Source organism: Anguilla rostrata, chromosome 10 (assembly GCF_018555375.3).
Source record: "Anguilla rostrata isolate EN2019 chromosome 10, ASM1855537v3, whole genome shotgun sequence".
Classification (NCBI taxonomy): Eukaryota; Metazoa; Chordata; class Actinopteri; order Anguilliformes; family Anguillidae; genus Anguilla; species Anguilla rostrata.
In genome coordinates, this window is record NC_057942.1 from 43538412 (window position 1) to 43554494 (window position 16083).

At 56.5% G+C, this 16083-nt stretch overlaps 1 protein-coding gene across 5 annotated transcripts in view; it reads right to left on the reverse strand.

Moving 5' to 3' along the window:
- Positions 1-16083, reverse strand: part of nipbla (NIPBL cohesin loading factor a) — a 57429-nt gene that overhangs the window by 11481 nt on the left and 29865 nt on the right. For 3 of the 5 annotated variants that reach the window (XM_064297333.1, XM_064297329.1, XM_064297331.1), the window contains exons 6-29: positions 15749-15900; positions 14319-14473; positions 13799-13889; positions 11451-12056; positions 9232-10491; positions 8303-8476; positions 7918-8100; positions 7550-7621; positions 7371-7460; positions 6967-7070; positions 6309-6395; positions 5979-6210; positions 4814-4965; positions 4328-4408; positions 3533-3633; positions 3209-3341; positions 2896-2978; positions 2649-2781; positions 2172-2315; positions 1616-1702; positions 1023-1243; positions 838-940; positions 647-745; positions 69-215 (exon numbers count right to left, since the gene is read on the reverse strand). In XM_064297333.1, coding sequence (XP_064153403.1) covers positions 69-215; positions 647-745; positions 838-940; positions 1023-1243; positions 1616-1702; positions 2172-2315; positions 2649-2781; positions 2896-2978; positions 3209-3341; positions 3533-3633; positions 4328-4408; positions 4814-4965; positions 5979-6210; positions 6309-6395; positions 6967-7070; positions 7371-7460; positions 7550-7621; positions 7918-8100; positions 8303-8476; positions 9232-10491; positions 11451-12056; positions 13799-13889; positions 14319-14473; positions 15749-15900 — 4690 coding nt within the window. The remainder of the gene's footprint in view (positions 1-68; positions 216-646; positions 746-837; positions 941-1022; positions 1244-1615; positions 1703-2171; positions 2316-2648; positions 2782-2895; positions 2979-3208; positions 3342-3532; positions 3634-4327; positions 4409-4813; positions 4966-5978; positions 6211-6308; positions 6396-6966; positions 7071-7370; positions 7461-7549; positions 7622-7917; positions 8101-8302; positions 8477-9231; positions 10492-11450; positions 12057-13798; positions 13890-14318; positions 14474-15748; positions 15901-16083) is intronic. The other 2 variants (XM_064297334.1, XM_064297332.1) reach the window with 1 other exon arrangement.

The window sequence follows — 16083 nt, forward strand, 5'->3', positions numbered from 1 at the left end:
GTGGACGCTGCGGGCGATTGGCCCCCGCTCTGGGGGGTGTGGCGGGTTGGCGGGTTTGGGCTACGCACCAGGATCCTCTCGATGAGCATGTCGTAGTACTGCTCGGTCAGCTGGGGTCTGCTCAGCACGAAGCGGCCCAGCAGCTCCACGGCGGCCTCCCGCACGCTGGTGGAGTTATCCATCAGGCGCCCGTGCACCCCGCGCTGCATGTCCGACTGCGGGGGGGCGGGGGGGGGCAGGGGTTAGCTGCATGTACACTGGCAACCAGATGCTGGCTAACATGCACACACTGCGCATACACATACACAATCGGGCCTGCTGGCTAACACACGCTCACTCACTTACAGACACCGAGGGTTGCTGGTTAGCACAAATGCTATGTACACACACAATCAGGCCTAGACAATCAGGCCTGCTGTGCACATACACACAGAACAACCAGGCCAACTGGTCAGCACACACACACTGTGCACACATATATACGCAGACAACCTGGGCACACTGGTTAGCTCAAAGACATCCAGTGGCTCAGTGAACAATTTAAAGGCCGACTGCCCAGGGTAGAGAGCGCTGGGCGGACCCCAGGGCCGGGGGCTGGCGGGTGGCGGGCAGTGGGCAGCAGACGGCGGGCAGAGGGCAGACTCACCCGGGCCAGGATGCTGGGGTCCACAGCCACCACCTCAGAGAGACACTTCATGGCTTTAGTCCTGACAGCGATGGCACTCTCCCCCAGCACCCTCAGGATCTGCACAGCAGGAGGAGGAGCCCGTTACATCACAATCACCTCCTGTGACATCACACCCGCCTGCGCCTAGCAACACTACACAGGATTCTTACCTGCGTTAAATAAATATCAAAGCTCTGTGCGAAAGGCCTCATAGAGGCCAGATAGCGGACGATCAGGCAGGAGTCCTCGTAGTCCACCGTGTCGTTGTTCATTCTGGGGGGAGGGAGATAAAGGTTTAGAGAGGGGCGAGGAAAACAGGGGGGGCGGGGGGGGAGGCATCAGGGCGGGGGCGGACCTGAGGGTGCTGAACTGCGCGGGCGTGCTCTTGATGATGGAGCGCAGGAACTTCTTCCGGGCCTCGGCCTTCTGCATGATCTCGCCGGTGGACTCCAGGTCCTTGGCGTGGTGCGGCCCGTCCGACGAGTCCTCGTCCTTCTGGTTCTGAGACTTCATGGCCTTCTCCGTCTCCGTGGTGGTGTCCCGGAACCACTGCGCGATGTAGAACTTCCGCGCAAACTGGAGGGGGGGGGGACAGCGAGACAGAGGTGAGCCCTGCTTCCTCTCCTGAACCCCCAACACAGCGAGCTACAGAGCCCCGTCTCCCAAAGCTAACATTTAAATCCAACAGGCTGAAGGAAAGTCTATTTCTGCCCGGGAAAATTTCCCTACTTCTGTGACGAACTGTCAGGAGGGAGCTTCAAATGCAGAGAACAGCAGCACTTTTATATCAGTCCTACAAGATCAGTTCAGACTTGAGTTTAAGAAGAAAAATAAAGACAGTTGTGAAATCCATTGGGATTAATTAAACTTTGACACATCCCGCCGGGACACTGAGGTCGCTCTCGTGCGGGCGTTCAGAGAAAGCGAGTTCAGTGACTGAACACTCACGACGAGCGAGGGGTCGGTCTCGGCGTTCTCCTCCATGTAGTCCAGCAGGGTCTTCTGCAGCTGCTGTGTCTCGTCGCTGCCCGGGTTCTGCAGCGCGGGCGACAAGGAGGGAGGGGTTACAGAGGCTCCTCCCCCACGAGACGCACTTTGGGAGTGTGTGTGTGTGCGTGTGTGTGAGTGAGTGAGTGAGTGAGTGAGTGAGTGAGTGAGTGAGTGAGTGAGTGAGTGAGTGAGTGAGTGTGTGTGTGTGTGTGTGTGTGTGTGAGAGAGTGAGTGTGTGTGTGTGCGTGTGTGTGTGTGTGTGGTGAGTGTGTGTGTGTGCGTGTGAGTGAGCGTGTGTGTGTGTGTGAGTGTGCGTGCGTGCGTGTGTGTGTGTGTGTGCGAGTGAGTGAGTGAGTGAGTGTGTGTGTGTGTGAGTGAGCGTGCGTGCGTGCGTGTGTGTGCGCGCGTGTGTGTGTGTGTGAGTGTGAGTGAGTGTGTGTGCGTGTGTGTGCGCGTGTGTATGTGCGTGCTTGTGTGTGCGCGCGTGTGTGTGCGTGCGTGCGCAGGTCCGTACATCCTTGAGAATGCGGTCGATGGAGCGCTGGTCCATCTTGCTGGTGACGGCGTCTTTGCGGAGTCGGGCCGCCACGGTGCCCAGGTAGTCCAGGGAGGCCACCCTCAGCGCCATCTCCGTCTGCTTGTTACTGAACTGGTGCACCTGCGGGGAGGGGGCGGGGCACAGGGGGCGTGTCAGGGGGGCGTGTCAGGGCCTGACCTTGCTCTCTCACACACACACTCCCTCACACACAGGGAAGTGACGGAGCGCAGACTGACTGAGCCACAGTCTGCAGACTCTCAGGGAAGTGACAGTTCTGATCGGCCATCTCTCCGCTTCCATGACGGCTGCTTACTGGACAGAGACCATGCGGCGGGGTGGATGGGGGGTTTAGGGGTGGGGTGGGGTGGGGGACCGTGCGTGGATGGGGGGTTTAGGGGTGGGGTAGGTGAGGGGGACTGCGCGTGGATGGCGGGTTCGAGGGTGGCGGCTCACCAGCAGTCTTCCCAGCAGGCTGAGCAGCAGCTCGGCTGCCGGCCACTCAGGCTTGTTGACCGTGGACAGCAGGTCCTGCACGAAGTTCTCGAAGAGCGGCCGGTAGTCTTCCTCGCCCTGCTTGCTGCCGCACCTGTGGGGAGAGGGGGGGGGTCGTTTAGCAGGGCGGAGACTCAGCGCCGTGACGACGCACACGCTCTCCACGGTAACGCTCCAGAAGGTCAACTGAAGGTAGGCGGGGCCTTACTTCTTGAGAAACACGGACAGGAAGTTCTGAGCGGTCCTCATTGCCGTCTCGTAGGAGTTTGTGATCAGGACGTCATGATCAATCTGCAGAGGGGACAAAAGGACACAAAGATGGCCTCAGGACCGGCTCGGATAAACACAGACTCAAACTCAAAATTAACACAAAATTAACTTGGCCTTGGTGAGAAAACCTTGTCTATTCACTTCCTCAAGCCTTGTGACATGTCTAGACCAATCAGAACAAGTGCATGTGATTTAAAAGCAGACGGCCATCTCCAGGCAGGGCACTGGGTTTGTCCAGACCCGGCGGGTACCTTGTTGTCGTACTGGTCCTCAGAGCAGTCCTTGTCCGAGGGCAGGTGCACCACGCACTGGATGAGCTGCAGCACCAGGGCGGTCACCATCTGAATGTACATGGGCTCGCCGTCCACATCAGTGCTGTTCAGCCTGGGGGCGGAGTCACAAGCATGACGCCAAGGGGTCAGAGTTCAATAACGGCCAAAAAAAAGTTCTTCACAAGCAAACACATTAAATACGTTCACTTTCTTATTTTCAAGATAACAAACTTCTCAAATCAAGTCACTTCTCTAATTTAGGTTGTGGAGAGTTCCTGCCGTAGAACAGGGAGACTGCGCTACCTGAAGTTCCTGAGGCTGCGTTTGCTGGTAGGCAGCCGGGCCAGAGAGGTGAAGATCTCTTCCAGGATCAGCTGCCTGTGCTTCTCGTACCGTGAGAACACCTGCAGCACACAGCCAGAGAGACACGTCGTCAGGGCAACGCAAATCCAAAAGAGCGCAGCACAAAGGGGCTGATGGGAGGTGTAGTCCAGAACATGCTGAATGCATCTTACAGTTTAAAAGAATTAGACTTCACGTCCCATGATGCCGTATGTAATGAGCCATTCGAGAAGTACCCTATCCTTTACCCCTGCCTTGAGGACATACATTTTTTTCTTGTGAGAAATGGTTGGAATTTTTCAGGAAAGCACTTACAAAGTTACGGTAATAGCTTAATTTTATTAGTTTGAGTGAGGTGCTGGAATTTTAATTGGATACAATAAAGTTCATGGATTTTAAAGCGGTCAATCTGTCAGTTTTTTTTCTCGCCTGAAGAGAAAATTCCACGGATTTTGAAGGAAGTCCAGAGAGAACAGAGCAGAATGAAGAATGATCACATCTTTAAAGCCTTGAGGATGCCATTTATTTTTATTTAAAGGTTTCCTTTCAACTTTCCTGATTCCCTAGGTTTTGGCTTTGAGATCACACAACAGTCCAAGGCTGAAATTTAATAAGCCATGTGTGTGGTTTCATACATTCACCAAAAAACCCGTAATTTGGACACCGAATGAGGGGGACTGTGCTTGCGGGGACCCCAGGGGGCATTGTGTGTCAGGTTTGGCGGCGTTTTGGCGACGCGCTTTCATACGGACTCACCGCGGTCACCAGCTTGATGCCGCACAGCTGCAGCTCGCTGACGTTCTCCACGAAGAAGGGCGTGATGCCCATGGAGGATACCTGGGGAGAGAGAGAGAGCGCCGTTATCCTATTGGCTGAGGCACCGCGACAAGCAAGCCTCGCTTCGCTTTCACTGTGCGCTCAACCTCAATGTGTCGTGGCCAATTGTCCACACTGCACCAACACGTTTACAAAAACATCTCAACCAAAGCACCCCTTTTTCAGGGAACAGGCATCCACACGAGAACATTACTAATAGGGCCACTTCAGTTTATTTACACATTCTCACATGGCAGGGAAAAATACATTTTTGCACACCTGTTTTTCAGATGACAGGTGAAAATCGAAATAACTTCAACTCACGCACACTCCTCATAAGCGCAAATTTCACATGTATTTAAGATGTTCTGGTAAAAGGATGTGAAACATTTCTTGTGAGGTCAGAACAGCCTGCCCCCCGCTCACCTGGAGGATAGTAGTGTCCGTCAGCAGCTGGATCTCCAGCAGCTCGGAGATGTTGCTGACGATGTCGCACACCTTGTTGTACAGCATGATGATGACCCGCTGCTTGTGGGTGGAGCACTTGGCTCGCTTCGCCTTGGAGCTCAGTACGCCACCTGGAACGAGGGGGGGGGGAATCAGGGCGGAGTCGGAGCAAATCCGTGTCTAGCCACGCCCATAATGACGCACAATACGGACGTCACGAAAATGAACGACATTCCCAGAAGCCCATTAAGATTTCAATAACAAAGAACCCTTCCCCACCTACGTGGGATGTGTCGGGGAAAAACAACCTATTGAACCGCACTATACCAGTCAACAGATTTATACTCAGAGATTTGTGCCCCACAAACACAGCCTGTGGGGTAGAAAGAAAAAGGAAAACCACATGCATTACATGCAATTACACATGTATTCTGTACAACGAATTTAAAAACAACAGCCTGATGCGAGTGTTGAAAGCACACGTGTGATGGGAAAGGGCCTCTTAGCGACCTGCTCTGTTCGGGCCCCCTGACCTGTGTCTGTCAGAGGTCACATTCCACATTAGCGCCCAATTAGCAGCTCAGCATGCCCCTAACCGTCTGAGGCGGGAGGAAACGCACAATAACCACGGCAACCATGAGCGTGGTCGCTAGAGAGCTAGCCGCTACGGACACCGTGACCTCTGCGTTCCGGGAAGGTCGAGAGGTTTCGGCCGCTATTCCGACAGACGGAGCGAGGCGCTCGCACGACGGAAGTTTGGGTTCAGCGGGTCGGAGCGGACGGGAATTTCGCCACAGTGTGTGTGGAGCATCTTGGTTTTACACAGCATCTTTGAGTCGCGCGTTTCACCTCAAAGTAAAAGCAACCAAGGGCAAACTCTGGGACGGAAACGCGTCAGAGACAAACAGATGGTGGCGTGAGGGTGAGATCGACACTCTGAGAGGGTGACAGGCCCACAGCTTGGAGGAACGAAGAGGAGAGAGAGAAAGAGAGAGAGAGAGAGAGAAAGGGAGGGATAGAGAGGGGGAACAGAAGAGAGAAGAGAGAGTGTGAGGGAGAGAGAGGGAAAGGGATAGAGAGGGGACTGGCTAACGGACACAGGCGAGCCCGTCGATGTGAGGGGCGGTGGGCGAAGGCTCCTGACCTCCGTGGGGGTCCACCCGGTAGACGGGGTCGTACTGCGGGTACAGGGTGTTCTGCAGGTGGAACTTGGTGTACTGCAGCACCCTCTCGATCACGTCCTCGATGTACACGGCCTTGGGCATGTGCACCGACGTCATCATGTTCAGCGCCGTCAGGCAGGCGTCTGCCGACTTGGTCACCCGCTCCATGATCAGGTCCCGCCAAAGCCGCTCCTCGTCCTCCGTGTCGTTGTCCTGCGGGGGGGTCGGGGGGGGGAAGACCAGCGGCGTTAGCGGGTGGTCCGGGGTGGGAAAACGCAGGCACATGCGGTTCGGTTTTGGGGGGAACTCACATGGTTCATGAGGGTGGACAGCTTGGAGCCGTCCTGAATGTTCTTCTCCAGGATGTTCAGCACCTTCACCAGCTTGTCGGATGGAAGCTGTAGAGGAAACAAGTGTGACGGCGTTAATGTAGCCATCTTACCCCAAAGCCAAGGACACTTAAATCAGAATTAAATATGCCCCTGCCTCTGCCCCCTGAAGGCAAGACCCATGGCCCTGAATTTGAAAAGGACTTAATTTACCTCTCCTGGCAAGTGACTGGGCATCACACAGATTATGGGCATTCTAGCAGACACTCTTACCCAGAACGACTCACACAGCTTTTTGCATTTTTTTACATAGTATCCATTAAATAAAGCTGCACACATGTTCCATGAAGTAGAGCTACATACATGTCTGAAGCTCTGCAGGTTAAGGGTGAAGGGCACATGGCCAGTTCCTAAACTGTTACACAACGCTGGAGCCACTTATGTAACCCTGTGGATCCCACAGGTCTGAAAATACAGCATCTACACAACCTGGTCATCCAGAACCTGGCCTTTCAGAACCTGGTCATCCAGAACTTGGTCTTTCAGAACCTGGTCATCCAGAACCTGGTCATCCAGAACCTGGTATTTCAGGAACTGGTCTTTGACGCCCAGTCCTGGTCCGCCCCCTTGTGTACCGTACCCTGCAGGTGATGCCCATGGCCTTGATCTTGGCCGACTCGCTGCCCAGCTCATTCAGCTGGTGTTTCCCCAGCAACAGCTCCTGAGGGATCTCGTCGTCGTCTGCTACGAAGAGAAGGGGGGGGGGGGGGGGGGGGGGGAGGGGGGGATTCGTTCAGGACCTAACGACTCAAAAATAGTGCAGTTTCTCACATTTTTTATAAATTCCCTCGGACAAGAGATTTTACGGTCTGTGGAACAGAACGAGGTTAAGTGATGTCATCGGTTACACTACGCGCCTGAGCAGGTTAAGAGATCACGCACACAGACGCCTCTGATACCAGCGCTACTGTAAGTGCATTAAATGACACCAGTGTAATGGAGCTGATCAGAAGCGATCGTTTTTAAATGAGAATGAATCCCTACCCAAGGCAGTGAAGTCCATGTCTTCCAAGTTCTCCAGGATGTTGTCCACACTGGCGGAGAACCGCTTGAATGTTGAGGAGTCCATCATTTCTGTTCACAGTTAAGAGAGGGGGACCGTTAGCAACACGGCAAACGCGGGCAACGCAAACGCACGCGCAGGGGGCGGAGTTTCGGGTTACCTTCAGGCGTGAGCTTCGGCTCGTACGCTTTCCTCCTCTTCTGCTTCTCCTTCTTCCGCAGTTTCTTGGCAACTGAGGGCGAGAAGACGAGCAGTCAGCAACAAAACATGGGAGAACATAACCACACGCACGCACGCACACGCACAACACGCACACACACACACACACACACACACACACACACACACACACACACACACGCGCGCACACACACGCGCACACACACACACACACACACACACACACACACACACACACACACACACACACACACTCTCGCACACGCACATACACACACACACACACACGCACATACACACACTCTCACACACGCACACACACACACACGCGCTGAGCGAGTGGCTCACTGTCGGTGAAGCTGGGCTGGGGCGACTCCTCGTCGGAGTACTCCGGACTGCGCTCCCGGTACCGGCTGCCGGACCCCCGGCGGCCCTCGATCGCGCCCTTCCGGTGCTCCCCGGACCCCCGCCGCTCCCGCTCCTCAAACTCCCACGCCTTGTCCCGGTCCTTCTTGTGCCGCTTCCGAGCAGCTGGGGGGGGGACACGGTTACAACCACCATCACAAAACCAAAGCAGCAGAGTACCACACAAAGGCATGTTTAGTACATATCAGAAGCATGACGGTTTGCGTTTGTGTATCAGGGTGACGAGGGGCGGGGCAGGGGGGCAGGGTCGGGGGTGCGGGCGGGGGCGTGGGAGGGCGGGCAGGGGGGGGCGGCGGGGGGTACTCACACTCAGCCGTGTCGCTCTCCTCGTCGGAGCTGACCTCGGCGTACTTGGGCCGCTCGTTGACCGTGCTGCGCTTGCGCTTGTTCATCTTGACGCGCTCGCACAGGGGCATGGTGGACTCGATCTCGGCCAGCAGCTCCGGGGGCAGCTCCTTCAGCACCGACTGGTCGATCCCGCCTGGGGGGCACGAAGGCATCAAAAGGGCCACGAAGGTCAGCCCGAACGAACAGAGTGAAGCGCTAGCGCACAAACACAGAGAGCCGGTCTGAACCGGTCAGAGTGTAACGCGCTAGCGCGTCGCTAAACGGCAGGCAAGCCACAGAGAGCCGGTCTGAACCGGTCTGAACAGAAGCAGAGCCGCACGCGCTAGACCAGCAGAAGGGTGCTGTGCGTGGTGCAGCGTTTGGGGAGGAAAGAGGGCTGTTTGGCTGTGCGTTTTGGCAAAAGCGTCACCGGTTAAAACTGTTTACGAAGACACGCAGCTCTGTGGGCAGGAATTCCCTCAGCAATAACTGCAGAGAAACAGCCGTCACCAGCTGGAAAACTAAATTTAGACTTATTTACCACCCAAACCAGAGTGGGTGCAAACTGAACCACCAGCTCCTAATGTCACAATACACACAACACTGTAGGACAGCGCCACCCAATCAAGAGCTACTTAGTGCAATAACATGGGCTGCTTTAATAGAACTTAGGGGATCACCCTAAGGGATCACCCTAAAACTGCAGTCAAAAGTCCAAAACCGGACCACACTGGTCTACTTGCTAAAAAGTTTTCTATCAGTTGAACAAGTCCTAATGACTGCAGACAGTCTTCTGACCCAACCTGGCTAATAGGAAGCTGGACACTGCGGTGGTCACAGACGCTGTATGAGAGAGCAGGAGTGGGCGGGGCCCCACACGCTGTGTGGGCGTGGCCTGTGGTCTCTCACCTTTGCCCATCTTCCCTGAGGACAGCCTGTTCTTGCCGGACTTGGAGCTGCGCGCGTTCCGGTCCTCCTTGTCCCTGATGAACTTCTGCACCTCGTCCAGCGTCAGCTTCTGCAGCACCACCACGGGCTTGGCGCCCTTGTTGAGGTCCTCCACCAGGCCGATGCGCTCCAGCTTCACGCGCGGCTCGCTCCAGCCCTCCAGCGCGCGCAGGTCCACCGCCGCGTTGGCGTCCTTGTCCCGCTTCAGCTTGGGGATCACAAAGTCCTTCAGCGCCCCGGTCTTGTGCCCCAGGAGGTAGGAGGGGAAGACGCCGGGCTTCCCGTCCGGCGCCGGGAGCTTGTGGGCCTCGGGCCGGTGTCGGGCGCCGTCGGCGCCGGGCGGCTTGAAGCCGGGCCGGTCGGAGCGGGGCCGGCCGCTGGGGTCCAGCCCGCCCTGCTTCACCCGCGGGCTGTCCGGGCGCGAGCGCTCCTCGGGGGACCGGTGCTTCCTCTCCCGGTCCCGGTCCCGCCCGTGTCGGGGGTCGTGCTCCCCCCGGCCGGACTTGGGCGTCTCGGGCCGCCGGATGCGGGACGGGTCGGCGCCGGCGCTCCTGTGCCGGTCGTCCCGGTGCCCGTCGTGCCCGTCCCGCCGGGAGGAGGAGGAGGGGCGGCCGTCCTGGCCCCTCCCGTCGGGGCGGGGCTTGCCGGGGTCGGGCTTGCCGTCGTGCCGGTGCTTGGACGGGTCGGCCCGCCGCTCGGCGCTCAGCGGCTTGCCCGAGGGGTCGCGCCGGTGCTCGTGCTTGTGCCCGTCGGCGCCCTTGGGCCGGGGCGCGTCGGGCGCGGTCTTCTTGGGCGTGTCCGGCCGCTGCTTGATGACGTCGGGGCGGCGGTCGGCGGCCCGCTGCACCTCGCCGTCGGCCCGGCGGCGGGCCGCCTCGTCGGGCTTGAGCCGCAGCACGCCGGCGGAGTCGGAGCCCTCGGCGGCCGGGCCCTCGCGCGGCTCCTCGGGCCAGCGCTGGGCCTCCAGGGCGGGCATGGGCGCGGCCGTGCAGGGGTCCAGCGGGCCCTCGGCCCGTCCCGCGTGCTGCAGGTCGATGCTCACCATCAGCGCGGGGCGGCTGGCGCAGTTTCCCGCCGCGCTGGCCTCCTGCGGCGCCGCCCGGTTCCCCGCGTTCCCGCCGCCCCCCGGCCCGCCGCCCGGCCCGCCGCTGGCCCCCGCCGTCCCGCCCGCGCCCGGCTCCTGCGGGTACGAGTCCTGCTTCCGCTTCTTCAGTGGCTTGTCTGCGCAGAGAGGACAGGGAAGAGCCGTGAGACACACTCCACAGAGCACACAGCCGAGACACACTCCACAGAGCGCACAGCTGAGACACACTCCACAGAGCGCACAGCTGAGACACACACCACAGAGCGCACAGCCCAGACACACTCCACAGAGCGCACAGCCGAGACACACTCCACAGAGCGCACAGCTGAGACACACACCAGCCACACAACCTGGACACTCAGAGCACACAGCCGAGACACACACCACGCTCACACACACCGTGAGACCCCAGCAGCACACACAGCCGAGCCACACACCAGCCACACACCAGCACAGGCTCCACACCCCGTCTGTGATGTCACAGCTGTGTGACATCACCGACCCATCACGCTTCTAAACAGTGCATCCACAGGACCGTGCAGGCACCCCTAATCCATGCAGGCTGCACCACGGCACTGACAGGAAACAGGCATCCGCTACATAATACTCAGCGGGGGTTAGTACCTGAACACAGTAGCCATGTTTTATTCATATAAAACATGGGGGACAGATTAAGGTCAGCAAGCAGACACAGGGAGCCGCCTCGGAGGCGAGCTCGAGCCTAAATATGAGCACACGCAACAGAACGGAGACGGGGCAAACTCAACAGGCCAAAGGGCTCTCCGTCGGGTTTTAGGGAATACAGAAGGGCGAAGAGAACCCCCAGAAATGGACGTGATCATACGCAAATGTCTAAGTCCCTGTGTTTGGATAAAGAACGAGACACTTTGGGCTTTTAATTAGGGTAACCATTCCCTGTAGTTACAGCCTCCAAGACTGCCCAGTTAATACCAGGGAAAAATCTATGGAAAAACCTGTGACACCTCCTAAGGGCTCTGGGTTCTACCTGCACCCCCCACTCTCCCAAAAGCCCCTGTGCTGCTCGATCAGGAGCAGATGAATCGAGGGTCCTGAGTTTAACCCAGATCTGACGCACCTTTGTCCTGCACCTCCTTGGAGCAGCGCTCCCTCTCGATGGCCGACTCGCGCTCTATCCTCTCGATCTCGGCCAGCGCGTCCATCTCCACCTCGTCGTAGGGCGTGGTGCCGGCCGACAGGGGCGCGCCGCCCGGGCCCGGCTGCTTGGCGGCCGCGCCCGTGTTCTGGAGCACGGGGACCTGCTGGGGCTGCAGGTACCCCGCCTGCTCGCCGGGGGCCAGGCACGGGGCGGGGCCGGGGCGCAGGCCGTGGTCCTGGGGCGTGCGCGGCGGCTGGCCCCCGGGGTACTGCAGGCTGTTGTAGGCCAGCTCGCCGGGCTCCGGGTCCGAGCCGGGCTCGGCGCCGGGCGGGAGCTCGCCCGACGGGTCCGTCTCCGAGGACTTGACCCGGGACAGGCGCAGCGTCAGCTTGGTGGAGTCCTTGGAGGGCGAGCTCACGATGTCATACATGGCCGACTTGTCTGTAGGGTCCTTCTCGTCCTTGCCCAGCTTCATCTTCTTCTGCTTCTTCTTGTGTTCGGGGGAGTCCAGGAGGAGGTCTGGGGGCCCGTCCCGGGGAGAGGTGTAAGGGGGCGGGGACTGGAGGATCAGCGGGGGGCGAGGCCCTTTAAAAAGAAAAACAAATAAATAAAAACATTCTTTTGATGTCCAGTCAGACTCTGTAAAAGCTGGCCAAATACACATTTATTTTTCATTTTCTTTCTTTACTTTTCTCTTTCGGTTTTCTTCCAAAAAAACGTCTTAAACTGAAAAAAACGCAGTTTGTTGGCCTTCTGTCCTCGCTATATTGTTGTTTTTCATGCGATTCGTCTAATCATTTTTTTTTTTTTTAATTGAATAATATTGGAAAAAAGAGTAAACCCAATTGCACTGAAAAGAAATAAAAAAGGAAAAAGTACATTAGCCAAATTATCCTCCAATTTAACAAAAAGCTTCATGATGCTGCAAGAACGGTCATTACAGACACAGTCCATTAATTTAGCTAAATGCCATTTAAACTTTGCTGCTGATATTTTTATCCTCAGTGCTTCTTCACATGATGTAATGTAAATGACACAGCCCCCCGCACTCACAAACTCAGACCCAGCTTAGCACAAATACACACAAACTCAGACCCAGCTTAGCACAAATACACACAAACTTAGACCCAGCTTAGCACAAATACACACAAACTCAGACCCAGCTTAGCACAAATACACACAAACTTAGACCAGCTTAGCACAAATACACACAAACTTAGACACAGCTTAGCACAAACACACACAAACTTAGACCCAGCTTAGCACAAATACACACAAACTTAGACCCATCTTAGCACTAATACACACAAACTCAGACCCAGCTTAGCACTAATACACACAAACTCAGACCCAGCTTAGCACAAATACACACAAACTCAGACCCAGCTTAGCACAAATACACACAAACTCAGACCCAGCTTAGCACAAATACACACAAACTCAGACCCAGCTTAGCACTAATACACACAAACTTAGACCCAGCTTAGCACAAATACACACAAACTTAGACCCAGCTTAGCACAAATACACACAAACTTAGACCCATCTTAGCACTAATACACACAAACTCAGACCCAGCTTAGCACAAATACACACAAACTCAGACCCAGCTTAGCACAAATACACACAAACTCAGACTAATCTTAGCAAAAATACACACAAACTCAGACCCAGCTTAGCACAAATACACACAAACTCAGACCCAGCTTAGCACAAATACACACAAACTTAGACCCAGCTTAGCACAAATACACACAAACTTAGACACAGCTTAGCACAAACACACACAAACTTAGACCCAGCTTAGCACAAATACACACAAACTTAGACCCATCTTAGCACTAATACACACAAACTCAGACCCAGCTTAGCACTAATACACACAAACTCAGACCCAGCTTAGCACAAATACACACAAACTCAGACTAATCTTAGCAAAAATACACACAAACTCAGACCCAGCTTAGCACAAATACACACAAACTCAGACCCAGCTTAGCACAAATACACACAAACTCAGACCCAGCTTAGCACAAATACACACAAACTTAGACTCAGCTTAGCACTAATATACACAAACTCAGACCCAGCTTAGCACAAATACACACAAACTGAGACTCATCTTAGCACAAATACACACAAACGTAGACCCAGCTTAGCACAAATATACACAAACTGAGACTCATCTTAGGACTAATATACACAAACTCAGACCCAGCTCAGCTCAAATTCGGACCCAGCTTGGATGACTAGGCTAGGAGGCTCCGATGAGGAGCTGAGCCAGCCAGCTAGGCGGGCTGCGGGGGCTCCCCCAAACCTCCTCCTACCTTTGGGGGTCCCGTCGCTGCCGGCAGGGGAGCAGACAGACTGCGGGGACCTCAGGGGGAAGGAGGCGTTCCTCATGGATGGGTCGTTCTCCTGAAAACGCGAGACACACAGACGCAGGGTGAGCGCTCGGCGGCGTGAGGCCCGCTAACGTGACCGCAGAGTCGACCGGCCTAGCGGGCGACAGAGCAGCTCATCCTCCCGTCCAATCAGCTCCCACTAACCCCTCAACGGTGTGCGATCACAAACGTGATTAGAATGCTCCTAATGGAACATTCTAATGCTGATGTCACAATCACTACTGACGATTGAAAGCAGTGGAGTTCTAGAACACTGACTTAGAATTCTGGGTGAAAAAAACTAAAACGTTCATCAATGTTTTTGCAATGCCAATATCAGTGACATTTCTAAAGCAAGACATGAGTTTTCCTCTTAGGCCCCCTATGGTTCCCAGCGGATTCAATGTCAGTCTTCCTTGCAACTAATGTCTGAAAGAAGCCTAGACTACCTGGCAACACTTACCTCACTTCCTAGTCTGTGAACGATGTTCATGTACTCTTCGTTGGAGCCGTGTCTGTCTGCGTGGTGATTGGCTGAGTTGCTGGACATCTGCCCGGAGACCTTGTTCTCGTGGATGTTCCTCATGCCGCCTGGCACCATGGGGCTCGCTACGGACACTGGCGACGGAGAGGGCACAAATCAAACGCGCGGTATTCGCCGTCCAATCAAGCGGCTGCGTGAGGAGGAGCCAAACCCACATCGCTTTCAGAGTCACTCTTTGAGATGGCAGCGTTTTGGACAAGCATGCAGGCTCAGCCAACAGCACAAAAAATAAACACACGCCTGTGAACGAGCCGGTGGCAAGGCGCCGCTCTGCGGAGAGACACGGGACTTTCTGGACACGGATGGCTTCGAAAAAGACAAATAATATAACAGTGGGGATCCACCAGACACGCGAAACACAAATGTTCTGATGCAGCAGGTGACAGCGCTGTGTGGAGGGCGTGCAGACACCGTTATGGATCGATACGAGGCGAAGGAGGAGGGGCCAATGAGGACAAAGCGTCTGGATTATGGGAGGGGTGGGGGGGGGGGGGGGACACTGGTAAAATAAAAGGCGCAAAAAACGGATGAGGTATCCAAGGTTCCGGAAGCTTCCGGAAAGCGCCCCCCTACCTAACGTTGGGGTGGAGGGGTTCTGCTGGGGGGAGGGCTGGGTCTGCCCCACCAAGCAGGGCTGCACCGGCCGCTGGGGGCTTCCTGAATAAGGCGGTGCCGAAACGAGGGGGGAGCCGTGAAGCTCTATAACCACAGGAGAGATGCAGAGGGGGGGTCAGGGACAGAGGAGCGGGGTCAGGGACAGGAGGGAGAGACAGAGGGGGGGTCAGGGACAGAGGAGCGGGGTTAGGGACAGGAGGGAGAGATGCAGAGGGGGGGTCAGGACAGAGGGGGGGGTCAGGGGAGGAGCGGGGTCAGGGACAGAGGAGGGCGGTTCAGGACAGAGGAGCGGGTCAGGGACAGAGGAGGGCGGTCAGGGACAGAGGAGGCGGGTCAGGGACGGGGGGGTCAGGACAGAGGGCGGGGTCGGGACAGAGGAGGCGCGGTCAGGGGACAGAGGAGGCGGGCAGGGACAGAGGGGCGCGTCAGGGACAGAGGAGCGGGGGTCAGGGACAGGGGAGCGGGGTCAGGGACAGGGGAGCGGGGTCAGGGACAGAGGAGGGGGGTCAGGGACAGAGGAGGCGGCTCAGGACAGGAGGGAGAGATGCAGCAGGAGGGGGTAGGGACAGGAAGGAGAGATGCAGAGGGGGGGAGTCAGAGACAGGAGGGGCGTGCGTGTGCGTGCGTGTAGGCGGGCGGGGCGGGGGGTTCAGTTTCAGAAGTCAGGGCGGAGTACTCCCCGCCTGAAGGGGGCGGTAGCGGTTAGCGTGCGTAGCGGAGCGCGACGGCCTCACCTTGCTGGATCTGTTGGTGCTGGGAGTAGCTGGGCGGGTGGGGGTACTGCATGTACCCGGCCGGGCTCTGTGGGGCGTAGGGGCTGGGCACCGGGCTGTTCTGCTGGGGCATGAACCTGTTGCCCGAACTCGTCTGCGGGGGGGCGAAGCGGCTGGAAGAGAGAGGAGCGGTCAGAGACGGGGGGGGGGTCAGACGGGCCATGGTACACACAGCGTTACGCCTCCACCACATGACCAGGTCCTGCTATCACATCTAGTTTTCCACTCAGCATGTTAGCGGACATAAAACAGCGACACAATTCAACATTATAAAGGAAACAATTTGCTAGCTGCTA